Source organism: Mixophyes fleayi, chromosome 2 (assembly GCF_038048845.1).
Source record: "Mixophyes fleayi isolate aMixFle1 chromosome 2, aMixFle1.hap1, whole genome shotgun sequence".
Taxonomy (NCBI): domain Eukaryota; kingdom Metazoa; phylum Chordata; class Amphibia; order Anura; family Limnodynastidae; genus Mixophyes; species Mixophyes fleayi.
Genome location: NC_134403.1, coordinates 368,077,033 through 368,091,381, shown reverse-complemented (window position 1 = coordinate 368,091,381; position 14,349 = coordinate 368,077,033). Strand labels below are relative to the sequence as shown.

Here is a 14,349-nt window from a genome sequence, read left to right as displayed (position 1 = left end):
TAGCTGTTGTAGTACCACTTTTGACCAACATGTGGCACTAGAAAACACATTTACTGCAGATAGTTTTGCAGACAGTTATGAAAACGGGTGAACAGGAAAAGATGCTATAACACTCAGCAACCAATCAGATGGCTGCCTTCATTTTCTAATCTACATTTTCTTAAATGTCTCGATTTTCTCTGCTTAACATTTATTAAGTGAAATACTTTGTATTCAGTTTATTTTTGATACCTCATCCCCTTTTCTGCTTTGTACAGATGGGGAGAGATAAAGTTCTAATTACCGAGCTGAGTCACCAAACTAGCGCCGTACCACCCGCCACTCCGATTTACGAGGACCCCTACGAGCGTTCTCTGAAGTACATGGAAAAACACAACATCCTGCAGATATTCCAGGTGAGAGGCACGCGTGTCCTGCAATAATGTAACCAGAATAATATATATATATATATATATATATATATATATATATATATATATATATCTGCATAGATGTTCCTCATATTCCTTGTACACAGAGCAGTGGTTTGTCTGTGGAGCATTACTGCCCCTTAGTGTTATTATTGTATATTGCAACCCTGCATTGTTCTTTTATATAAGGTACTCTGCATGCAAACAAGTAAAGTATAGATTTTATATAAGTTCTTTCCTGCTGCGGTTATTGGGTGTTTGTCTTAACTTACACACATAACTCTCCAAATGTTTCCATCACTTGCTGTGCAAAATGACAAACTCCCAGGATATAAAGGTGATTTAAAAGGGACGTTATCATGATCCAATATATAGAGCACGATTACAACAATGTTATATTAATGTGTTCCCCTCAGTGTTATGGACACGGAATCGCTGTGTGTGCAGATCTGTGCCTCTACAGGAGCAGCCAGGTCTTACTGTCTGATATCTCTTTCTTCAGTCACAGATGTGGGCGGGATCTAAACTATAGACACCACTATTGGTTAATTAGTTATAGTCCCTATTTTTTTGTAGCACAGTGAAAAGTGACAGAAGCAACAGTTAAAATAACAGCTTCAGCTTCAACAATAAAGCAGCAGACACGGAGGCTCTGTGCTTCTCCTTTATTATATTTTCATCCAGAATTTTGATATTTACTTTTCAGGAGATCACAGAAAATCTGGCGTATGAGAAACCAGCGGATCCCTTGGAGTTTATGCTTGAGAAGGTGAGTGATAGACCTATAATGCACTCACTTACATAGCACTCACACTGCGCGTACATAGCACTCGCGCTGCGCGTCCGTAGCACTCGCGCTGCGCGTACATAGCACTCGCGCTGCGCGTACACAGCACTCACGCTGCGCGTACACAGCACTCACGCTGCGCGTACATAGCACTTACTTACTGTAACGAGAACGCGGAGTAGAGGGAGCATTTTTCTTGAAGTTGCTGTAAGTAGCTGTTCTCACTCCGCTCAGAGCTGTTGGAAATCAGGTCTCATTATATACTTAAAAAAATCAGTCCCCATGCACTTCACTAGGAACACCTGCACTACACCTACCTTCCCCCTCTGCTATGCAACACTGGCTAGAGCATCAGTTCACTACACACATTGAGGCCCATCAAGTCTGACAGTACCGTGATGACTCACATTGTGGGTGTATAGTGATTTGATTACTGTTCTGAAGATTGTTGTTATATCCTCTCTTTGTGTGTGTGATTATGGCTTTATCGACAAACTTTACACCTCTTGGAGGGGATTGGGTGTTCTACATGAATGTCTTGTTTTCCATTGTTTTATAGGTCTGAAAACTATTACAGACCTCTTACTATAGCTGCTTGGATTATGTTTTCATTTGCAAACCTGTAGAACTGAGTTCCCTGCTTATATTATTATTAGAGGCTGGGCTTTTTGGTACTTGAACATTGAGTTCAAGTTCGGCTTATGCAACAATAGGAAATAGTAGACAGCAATATTGTTAGCATGTTTGATGTAGGCCCTCCTTGCCCATCCAAAGAAGAAGATCTTTGTTGTCCATCCAGAGAAGAAGATGCAGATCCTCGTTGTCCATCCAGAGAAGAAGATGCAGATCCTCGTGGTCCATCCAGAGAAGAAGATGCAGATCATCGTGGTCCATCCAGAGAAGAAGATGCAGATCCCCAATGTCCATCCAAAGAAGAAGATGTAGATCCTCGTTGTCCATCCAGAGAAGAAGATGCAGATCCTCAATGTCCATCCAGAGAAGGAGATGCAGATCCTCAATGTCCATCCAGAGAAAAAGATGCAGATCCTCAATGTCCATCCAGAGAAGAAGATGCAGATCCTCATTGACCATCCAGAGAAGAAGATGCAGATCCTCATTGACCATCCAGAGAAGAAGATGTAGATCCTCATTGCCCATCCAGAGAAGAAGATGCAGATCCTCGTTGTCCATCCAGAGAAGAAGATGCAGATCCTCATTGCCCATCCAGAGAAGAAGATGCAGATCCTCAATGTCCATCCAGAGAAGATAGTGCTGCACTCTATTGTCCTGAAAGAGAAAAGATTGTTCACTCAAAGAAATGGCAGCGCGGCTGCACAGTGGTTAGCATTGCTACCTCTCTGTGCTGGGGCCTTGGGTTCAATTCCAAGCTAGTCACTGAAAATTTGTATGTTCTCCGCATGTTTACATGAGTTTCCTCCAAGTGCTCCGATTTTCTTCCATGGTCCAAAAATATATGAGTATGTTAATTGGTTTCTAAGCATTTGAATCTGTCAGTCACGACAGCTGAGTTTGGCAAAATAAGACTTTGTTCATAAGATACTGCTCACATCCTGGTACTGGAGAACTTTGGAACTGAGTGTCTTAGTGAGGAGTTCAGGTGCTTCATTAGTGGGTATTTAATGTAATACTTAGGGGGGAGATGGCTTAAAACTATAGATCCCTTTGAGCCCCTAAAGAAAATGAAAACTGTATAGGTAATAGTGTCTGGATAAGGAAAAGTTTAAATGCTATGTGTACATACGCTCAGTGTCTGACTGGGGCATGAAGGGCCCACCGGGGGACTGCAACGCTAGGGACCCACCAGAGGGGGTGTGGCCAGCCATCATAGAGGTGAGACCAGACACTACAGGGGGGAGTGGTCAGCCCATGAACAGTCACCAAAAATCGGGATTGTCTTACTAGACCAGGCTTGGGTAACCTGTGGCACTCCCAATGTTGTGAAACTACAAGCCCCAGCATGCTTTGCCAATATATAGCAGCTTATTGCTGGAAGGGTATGCTGGGACTTGTAGTTTCACAACATCTGGAGTGCCACAGGTTAGTCAAGCCTGCACTAGACTCAGAGCATATGACAGACTGGCCATACTAGTTCTTGTCACTTTTACCACCTATGGCTGCTGGTTTCTTTAGTTGTGGCTTGTCTGGATCTTGGAATGTTGGGGTCCCTATTTGGAAAAAATAATGGGTACATTTAGAAACGCCAACCATCCCTGCTATTAAATCAACAGCACCCACATTTAATAATTAGGCCTCTCTCCAGCCTCAACATTAAAGTAATAGTGCTCACATTTGACAAATAGATCTATTTCCCTCCAACCGACCCCAACATTAAATTAATAGCATTCCCATGTAATAAATAAACCTATTCCCCTTCATCCAAACAGCCCCAGCAATAAATTAATAGCATTTACGTTTAATACATCCATTTCCCACGACCATTCCCTGCATTAAATAATTAATATTCACATTTAATAGATAGCCCTCCTCCCCACACTCAGCCCCACATTCAATTATAGATCCAAACCACCTCAGCATTAAATTAAAGGTCCAATCAACCCCTCCCTATAGTGTTCTCTGTGCAGCCCCCCCCTATAGTTTAGCATAGGCAGCCCCCCTCACTATAGTTTAGCATAGTTAGCCCCCCTATAGTTTAGTATAGATAGGCAGCCCCCCTATGCCACATAGTAGTGCCCCCCAAACAACGTTATGCCACACAGTAGTGCCCCACAACATTATGCCACACAGCAGTGCCCCCAAACAAAGTTATGCCACACAGTAGTGCCCCCAAACAACATTATGCCACACAGTAGTGCCCCCAAACAACATTATGCCACACAGTAGTGCCCCCAAACAATGTTGTGCCCCAATGTTATGCCACACAGTAATACCCAAAATTCACATATGCCATGCTATAGTGTCCCCAATTGATATTATGCCCACAGTAGTGCCCCCCAAATCGCATATTCCATATGCAATAGTGCCCCCAATTCATACACGCACATATATATATATGTATAATATATATATATATATATATATATATATATCTATCATCATCATCATCATCATTTATTTATATAGCGCCAACATATTCCGTTGCGCTTTACAATTGGGGACAAACATAGTAAACTAATAAACAATCTGGGTAAAACAGACAAAGAGGTGAGAAGGCCCTGCTCGCAAGCTTACAATCTATTGGACAATGGGAGTTTGACACATGAGGTTAAGTCTACATTTGCAGTCGGCCAAGCCAGACTGCAAAGGTAAAAGTGACTCATAAGCTAAATGATCCTGTCACACAACAATGGTGATCAAGGGGTAGTTGTATAACGGGTGGTAATAGGGTAATGTACTGAGGTTAAGAGGGTGGTTGACAAATATTATAAGCTTGTCTAAAGAGGTGGGTTTTCAGAGAATGCTTGAAAGCTTGTAGACTAGAGGAGAGTCTTATTGTGCGAGGGAGAGAATTCCATACAGTGGGTGCAGCCTGGAAAAAGTCCTGTAACCGGGAATGGGAGGATGTAATGAGTGTGGATGAGAGACACAGATCTTGTGCAGAACGGAGTTGCCGAGTTGGGAGATATTTTGAGACAAGAGAGGAGATGTATGTTGGTGCAGCTTTGTTGATGGCCTTGTAGGTTAGTAAGAGTATTTTATATTGGATTCGGTAGAAAACAGGCAGCCAGTGTAGAGACATACAGAGTGATTCAACAGAGGAATAACGATTTGCAAGGAAAATCAATCTTTCCGCAGTGTGCAAAATAGATTGTAGGGGTTTGAGTCTGTTTCGGGGAAGGCCAGTAAGGAGGGAATTGCAATAGTCAATGCGGTAGATGATAAGTGCATGAATTAAGGTTTTTGCAGTGTCTTGTGTGAGATATGTGCGAATTCTGGAAATGTTCATTAGATGTATGTAGCAGGATTTAGAAATAGAGTCAATGTGGGGAACAAAGGATTGGTGTGAGTCAAGGATTACACCTAGGCAGCGAGCTTGTGGGGTGGGATTTATGGTCATGTTATCAACAGAGATAGAAATGTCAGGTATGCTCTTGTTGGTGGGTGGGAATATTATTAACTCTGTTTTAGAAAGATTAAGTTTGAGTTGGCGAGAGGACATCCAAGATGATATGGCAGAAAGACAGTCAGTTACACGGGACAACACAGATGTCGAGAGATCAGGAGAGGATAGATACATTTATGTATCATCCGCATAGAGATGATACTGAAATCCAAAGGAACTTATTAGATTTCCAAGAGAAGCGGTATAGATAGAGAATAGCAGAGGACCTAGCACTGAGCCTTGTGGTACTCCAACTGATATAGGAAGTGGAGCAGAGGTGGCCCCAGAGAAGTTAACAGTGAAAGAGCGATTAGATAGGTAGGATGAGAACCAGGGTAGAACAGTGTCTTGAAGACCTAGGGATTGCAGTGTTTGTATGAGGAGAGAGTGGTCAACGGTGTCAAATGCAGCCGAGAGATCCAGGAGAATTAGGAGAGAGTAATGGCGTTTAGTTTTAGCAGTGATCAGATCATTGACAACGTAGTCAAAGCAGTCTCTGTGGAGTGTTTAGAACGAAAGCCAGACTGAAGAGGATCCAACAGGTTGTTTGCAGAAATGAAGCGTGTGCGACGAGTGTAGGCAAGTCTCTCTAGAAGCTTGGAGGGGCACGGCAGCTGAGAGATGGGACGGTAATTTGAGAGAGAGTTTGGATCGAAATCTTGTTTTTTTAGAATAGGAGTAATCACTGCATGCTTGTATAGTGACGGAAAGATGCCAGTAGAGAGCGAGAGATTACAGATTTTAGTTAGAGGTGAGATGAGCACAGGAGACAGGGATCTACCATTTTGCGAGGGAATAGGATCAAGAGGACAGGAGGTAGAGTAGGAGGATAAGAAGAGAGTAGAAATTTCCTCTTCATTTGTGGGGTCAAATGAAGAGAGTATGTCAGAGGTTGGTGGGAAGGAATTGAACCAATTGCTTGTCAAGAAAGAGGATACCAATTCTAGTCTGATCTTGTCAATCTTGTCCTTGAAATAGGAAGCAAGATCCTGGGCACTGATAGTGGACGGAGGGTTTGGGGTGGGAGGATCAGAGTACATGTTAGGTCCACTAGTACACCAATTTTGTGGACCATCTCGGAAACGAGAATATTTGCTGCCATTGTTACGCCATATAATCAGAAAAATAATAAGAAGTTTAACGCTAATTATATCTTCGAAACCAGACCATAATGTTATTTGCTGTATACTGTTTTTTTTTTTTAAACTCTGATATTCAGCTAAACTCCTGTTTATCTTTCTGATTAAAGGGCTTATTTTCATTTCAAAGCCTCTCTTCTCCTCGCTTTGCCGAAATCTTGGGTCTCGGCCATCTGCGAGCAATTGCACGCGCCAGAACTATTCTGAGTATCTCGTTGTGCTCCAGTAATGTTCAGTATCTATTACCAACAGTATATTTTTTAATGTAGCCGCGTTGTCTACAGATTACTTGTAATGTCCTCGTGGAAAAATATTGAGGTTGTCTCGCAGTAAAGACACTAACGAGCTTATTAAACATGCTGCTTTATGTCTAATCCCAGTAGCTACTTTGATATTTACTTTAGGGGTACAAGGTAATAACAGTACAACGGCAATAACCGTATTTTAATTATGGCTGACAAAAAAATCTCGTTCAGGCAGTCTAGAGATTAACTTGGAGAATTGACATCATTTTGTTGCTGCAAATCCCATCCGCGGAGACCGTTTGTAGAAAGGGCTTATTTTTGGGCATGCAATAATAATATTATCTCAGCGTTAGTCATTTATATTGACTTTTGTATCATTTAGTCATATTTCGCCAATAAACAGACATAAGATCCTTGATTACAGCATAGCGAGGCTGCCATTTAGGTCGGGCTGAGGGAATATCATGAAATAAATGCTAATACCTGGCTTTGTAGAGACTACTCAGTAACTGCCTCACAAGTGCAGAACGTAAACTTCATAGGGATATTGTGCTGCGTTACGGGATCATTTTAATTAACATTGGAAGCGCACAATATGTAAGTAATGTGTCAGATGTTAAATCTCATTAAGCCGCCGCGTGCTGTGTAACACCAGAGATATGAACAGAGGGAAGGTTTGTACGATAGAGAGACGATTACCGCTTTGCTTATACAGTAATAGGAACACTGGCAGCTTCCTTTGATACATTTTATATTATTTCCTTCTAATTTTATTGGTGGAATTTCAGTCTAGTTGTTGGCTTTACAACTAGAGGAAGGAACATGTTTATGTAGTTTTCATCTAGTTGACTGTAGGGTCATTTTCTTAGGTTGGACGTAACAGGCATCTGCCTGGGGCGGCTAGCTAGCCAGGGGCTGTGCAGATCGGTGTTTCTCTTGTACAAGTGTAAGGTCCATATCGTTACACAATGAGATGATTTGAGCTTTTTGTTATGTAGCCAGTATCATACCCTACATTGTAGCCACCAGGGCATAATAGTTCTCTGAATTATCTTATTGGGCACAGTCTCCGTGCTCCTTCATCTGGTGAAGCGTATGTTGCGAAATCACATTCGGAATCGGGCAGTTGGTACAGTGTTGTTGTGCGTGGCCAGAAAACCACAGCAGTGCCAGATAGTTATGCTATGGGGACCATCTGTAAGTTCCCAGGACTATCCTAGTGGTGGGCATCAAGCTGCCAGCAACCATAGATCCTTCACCCGAGGCCACTGGCTTCCCTATTGCCCCCCCTGCCTCATTACAGTACATGCCTCCAGTTAACGTGCCTTGTTCTTGACGGGATGCGGTGGGGTCCCAGACACAGATAGACTGTAAGCCTGGTGTGCAATGGTGATGTAACTGCATTACTCCAGGCGCTCCCAGCCTATCAGAGCCTGGGAGCCGCCGCATCGTGGAAGGATGGTGGTCACACTAGGGTGTCCGGACAAACGGAGGGGACTGTCCGGGCTCCCTCGTTTTTCCAAACCCCTTGAAACTGTACTGCCTGTACTCCCCTGATAGCGGCCCTGCTAATGACCACTAATTAGTCACTGATTGATAATTCATTACTGACGAAGGCTATTATGGAGATCATTTTGGAGCTTAAGGATAGTGTTTTGCCCTTTTGAATGTTAGAGGGCCACATGTGCGGCCCTTGTAGTGTATTGAGTTGCCCATCACTGATTTATACAGTGCATCCTTACTGGCATTGACAAAATACAAAGACACGGGGAGTTTGCAGGTACCGCCAAAGCACGGCCTGAATCCCCTCTTCCCTCCGCCTCGGTGGTGGTCCTGCTTAGTTGTAAGTAGACAATTCATTTTCTACAGGAAACTATCTGTATAGGAACGGTGGTAATGCCCATAAGCTGGTCCAACTTTTGCTTTTGTTGTCAGAACTGTATTAAAATCCGATTGGCTGCTATGGGCATTGTCATCTTTTCCATAAAGTTACCTATGAAACAGTTTTCCATAAGTTTCACCCATTATTTTCAGATATGAATATTACTTCTCAAATTTGTATCATTGTGTCACTAGTTGAACCAGCCATCTGTTGACGCAAAACTAAGAAATGTACCCTATGAACTGGGTTGATATTACCAGGGTGAGTCTTCCGACAACTCAAGAAGGTACAAGTCCTGTTGGTGAATATTTTTGAAAGGCCAGGACTCAGAGTCTGCTAAGTGGTGGAATCTCTGCAAAAGTCCATCACAATCAGAGCTTGAATTTGGAGGTTCTGAGACAATTGCTCATCTGCAATTATTCTCTGCTCATATGAATGAGGACAATTGTCCAATAAGCAATTGTACCACCTGCAGCTGCCCCGTAGTTTGTTGGCCACAGAAGTGCAACTTAGGATGAGGTGGAGCAGCTTGATCGAGCCACTCGATTTTACTATCCCAATTATCAAGAGCATCTTTGAAGGTAGCTACCAACTTGACCACAAAGAGTCGTCCTGTATAACCTATGAAATGTTTTATAGCTGACTCCGTTTGTTGAGAGTTTCTAATTGAATTCTTACTTTTATCTGGATATCGTCCAGTGTTACCAGTGATTTTGTGATTTATTAGCGAGAACGTGATTCGTGTTTCTTCAGTGCTCTCTGCTGCAAGTGTCAATGTTGGTATAGGGGAAGAAGCTGTCGTTGCTATCCCAGTTGTCTAGTAACCCACAGCCATCACTCGTGAACAAAACTAAGTGTTGTAAACTTCCACGTTCATAGACCTTTAAATAATGGGTTTTCAGGTCACCGCTCCTCTCATTGTTCCTTGTTTAGGGTTCTCATTCATTTCACCATCAGTGATAGAGCGACTCCAACATCCATTAAAGCAAATATCTATTGAATATCATTAGGTGTGAGTGCGATTATGGACACAAAATAAATCCGGAGAGGGCAATTTGTGTGTCCCTAACTTGTGGTAAACTACAGAACCCGCAAACTCCTCTCACAGAGGCACGTAGGATGCTGGGAGTTGTAGTACGCCTATATCTGTGACATACATATCTGTGAGGACTAAATATACACATTAACTTCTGACCTCTGATTTTGGAAGTTTGCAGACTCCGGTGCCGTCACTGTAACACAATCTAACAGACTGTCCTTATCTGCTCCTAGGTCCAGTCCATGATAGACAGCAAGAAGGAGCAGTGCTGAGCCCCACGGAGTCGGCTGTGGAAGACTTCACTCCATCTGTGGCCTTTACATCCAAGGATCGTGTAACATTACATTGTACTGGTGCTGATTCAGCTGTGTGTGTTTACTGGTGGTGTCAGGGCGTTTACTAGAGGACACGCTACTTATTACAGGAACACACTTGGGTATCTTCAGTGCAAATCTTGACGGCGGGTTTACTGATCTTCCAACATGATCCATTTCACAGACACAAAATGCTCTGCTCCCAAACTTCTCATTGATCATCCTATTGCAGTAACCTGAGGTAATTAAAGTGGACAAGTGACCTGCACAAAGTAGAGGCAGCCATTTTGTGAGCGGAATCGATATTCGGGAGTTTATAGAGTATGATGTCACTAGGAAACAGCACCTCATGAATATAAGTCAGGCCTCATGAATATTGGTCACTGCCTCAGTGATGTCACTGGCTGGCAGCAAATTGATTGGTCAGATAGTGGTACAGCCCACAAAATGTCTGCCTAATGTGTATGTAGGTGATCAGTCACCTTTCTCATCAATGAATGAAGTCTGCCGCGGTTACCACACAAGGAAAATAAAGTGTTAAAATCAGGAGAAGAGAATTTTGTGATGAGAAAATGGGTCATGTTTGAGGGTTCTGGTGATATTCGTAGGTATTTTAATTTTACTGTCCAGTACTGTACAGACATTTTCCATTTCAAGGATTCAAACAAACCATCCGTTCACCACCTATAGCTGTTACTGTCACTCATCATTATGACCATATACAAACGGGTGGCCTGACATAAATACTAGTATCTGTTGGTCCAGCCCTTAAAATGGCTGCCTGCACCGATATCCTCTATGATCAGTCTAGTGCACATCAGCCTAATGAACGCTAATTTTTGCTGTTTTGCCAAACTGGTGTCACCCTTGGTATATCTGTAAACCTCTAGTCACATGATCTCTCTCTCACCCCATTTGTCGAAATCTATAAAATTATATATAATTTTATGCCACACCCCTATCCACTCAAACCACACACCCAAATCGCTTGCCCATGCTTACAAATTGGAAAACTGGACTGCATACCTTGCAATAATCCCTATTTTGGCAGGGCTGCACCCCAGCATGGGCGGGGCCTATCAGAAAGTGGGCACAGGTTTGCTGGAATATAGGCAATGTTGAAGAGATTGGATATGGATATGGCAGATCATGGATGGGGTTGATTTTTGTCCCTGTTTTGCTTTTTTAAATGTTCAGAGGTATGATTGGAAACAGGCTTGTACAACCAGTAGCGTTCCACCAATTGTGGGACTACAAGTGTCAGCATTCCCCATCAACCAGAGGAAGTGAATATTTTGGCTGAAGTGCCCCCCCCCAGAATGGAGAGGTTGTCTATACAACACCTGCAGTGCTCCCTGTCCCTCTATAATCATGTATAATGCATGTTAATAGACAGACACTGATTTTCTCCTCACACCAGGTATCTGTGCTGATAGACTTCACACAGTGTGTTTAATCATGTAGTCATGTGTTGCTCTAATTGTCTTGTACATCAGCTTACTATGCAAACGAGCCTTCTGATTGTGCCGTCTCCGGATTGGCAGCTTATTAGCACATGGAAAGTAGGACATGACAAGCAGAGCGATCACAGCGGTATAATTACGCATCTGATTACTGTACAGGGCTGTTATTGTGTCACTTGTTTAGCTCAATGCAGAAAAATCCAATTATTCTTCAACGTCAATAATAAAAATGACTTACAATGCTTTTATACTGATATATTTGTTCAATAATTCAAGTTTAATTAAACTGAGATCTCTTGTTTGTATTGCTTATTTTTTTCTTTTGCAATCCCAGCGCTGTTGAAATTTACTTATACGAGGAGTAAGCTGTAAGAGGCGGACGTGGGAGTGGTGGGGAATTGCTGATTTTATAGTAAATGGAATAATGGAGTTCATTTAAAAGACACCAGTTGTCTTGATGTATTCTAGTATAAGTAACGCCAACCCATAGAACCTGGGTTTTGTTTTGAGTGTAAAATGCAGAAAAAAAATATATGAATCTATTTTCATTAAGCATTTTAATTCAGGTGCTTTTTCAATGTTGCAAATTACACGTCAGAATACACATTTCAGTGCCAACAGTCTAATGTCTTGCGTATTTATATAAGCCCTAAACCACAGCATTATACAGTATATGTGAGTTCAATTCCCGACCATGACCTTATCTGTGTGGAGTTTGTATGTTCTCCCCGTGTTTGCGTGGGTTTCCTCCGGGTGCTCCGGTTTCCTCCCACACTCCAAAAACATACTGGTAGGTTAATTGGCTGCTAACAAAATTGACCATAGTCGGTGTCTGTGTGTTAGGGAATTTAGACTGTAAGCCCCAATGGGGCAGGGACTGATGTGAGTGAATTCTCTGTACAGCGCTGCGGAATTAGCGGCGCTATATAAATAAATGGTGATGGTGATGATATATGTACACCTATTCCCACAACGCACTGCATCAGATTGTGTTACTATAGAACACACCTGGTTGTCACTATGTGAATAGGACAATACAGATGTGACTGCCTGTGCCGTGCATTGTGGCTGGAACTAAGGAAGCAGTATGTGGCTGCATTGTAGACTCTGCAGTGTTAATCCCATGGGGAGATTTCTCAGCAATGTCAGAGCTTCTGGACTGAGCATCTTGTTTACCCATTGTCCGAGCTGCCTGCTGTTTACTAAAGGTGGAACATATAACTGGAAAGCATCAGATGAGCCAGACACAATGTACATTATTATACATTATGATTATAGAGAGCTGAAAATAATTTCACATTTTGGATCAATTCGTTCAATAGTTAAGTTGGAAAATACTGATAAATCCTCAAAGCTGCAGTACTGCCCATCACCAGCAGGTGGACACGTAGAGCTCATCCTTCTTCCATTGCCTGTATATTGGACACAGTGACTTTCAGATTAAAGACTGAAATACATAGTATTCAATTACTATTTGTGTTTGACATTTAGGATCTGATTTATGTTCGGAAGTTATTTGTGTAGCTTATCTTGCGTGAAATTGCTCTGTGAATGCTCAGAAATGGACATTACGCCAGTTACATACAATACATGTCCACACACAAATGACATGGCAGGGGAGGGAAGGTGCAGACTGACAGTAAGTGGGTAACGACGCAGTTGTGGCCGATTCAAGTCCTGGGATTCCACTAAGTACGTCTGGTTTCAGACATATCATTTGCACCAGCTACAAGGTGGGTGTAAGCGCCGGCTGATAGTGATGACCAACACGGCATAGTATATGTTTTAAAAACTACACGTATGCATGCCGCTAGAGAGCACATGTGTATGAAAGTAAGATAGACCATAACAATGCATTGTATGTGCAGTAGGCATTTTTAATTACATATTTCTATAAATGATTATACTGTTTAGAGTGCTTTTATTTTATATTAGAATTTATTTTTTTATGCGTTCTGATGTGACCTAACATTGTACATACGTAAGTGCGTATCCTGCGGTCTGCTCGGCCTGTCTACATGCGGCAAGCACTGTGTACGTAGGGCAGTACAGTGGCTCAGTGGTTAGCACTTCTGCCTCACAGCACTGGGATCATGAGTTCAGTTCCCAACCATGGCCTTATCTGTGCGGAGTTTGTATGTTCTCCCCGTGTTTGCGTGGGTTTCCTCAGGGTGCTCCGGTTTCCTCCCACACTCCAAAAACATACGAGTAGGTCAATTGGCTGCTAACAAAATTGACCCTAGTCTCTCTGTCAGTCTCTCTGTCTGTGTACGTTAGGGAATTTAGACTGTAAGCTCCAATGGGGCAGGGACTGATGTGAGTGAGTTCTCTGTACAGCGCTGCGGAATTAGTGGCGCTATATAAATAGATGATTATGATGATGATTTGTACGCAGAGCGTACTTCCAAACAGATTAGTATCAAATCGCATCTTGAGATACAGGTGGATTTGAATACGGTCGGAACTACGCATAATTCTCTGCTCTTTTTTTGAAACGCTCCTTACGTGCAGGTTGCGCTTTGACTTGAATCAGGCCCTTATACTGTATGTTTATATGCATGTTACACAGATATACAGGGATGGGGTAGTGTCACGGGCACTAGGAGTCTTTACCCAGTATCACCCGCTGATGGTCTTATCAGAGCAGTAGAGTTGGTATATGATACTCTGATGGCAGGGTGATAATGGAACTGGAAACAGCAGATGGTTAGAGAATGCTCAGAAAGTCTATGACTAGCAGCACTGGTAAACAATAGGTAACTGAACACGAGGATCTGGATGGACAAGGACACGTGAGGGTAGTCAGTGGTCTGCGCACGGCAAGTTGTACCACTGCTATAGTGAGAAGAATGTCCAGGAGTAATAAGGAGGTGGAAGTCAGCGGTCTGCGTATAGCAAGTTGTACCGCTGTCTGTAGTGAAGGAATGGAATCCAGGTGAAGGTAACGGGGAAGTCAGTGGTCTGCGTGTAGCAAGTTGTACCACTGCTT

The 14,349-nt window shown here is 42.7% G+C and overlaps 1 protein-coding gene across 1 annotated transcript in view; it reads left to right on the top strand.

The window, feature by feature from the left end:
- Nucleotides 1-11,661, top strand: part of TEX55 (testis expressed 55) — a 39,592-nt gene extending 27,931 nt beyond the window's left edge. The window contains exons 4-6 of the mRNA XM_075197388.1: nt 258-395; nt 1,117-1,179; nt 9,817-11,661. Of these exons, the coding sequence (XP_075053489.1) occupies nt 258-395; nt 1,117-1,179; nt 9,817-9,855 (240 nt within the window). The 3' untranslated portion in view covers nt 9,856-11,661. The remainder of the gene's footprint in view (nt 1-257; nt 396-1,116; nt 1,180-9,816) is intronic.
- Nucleotides 11,662-14,349: the final 2,688 nt, after the last annotated feature.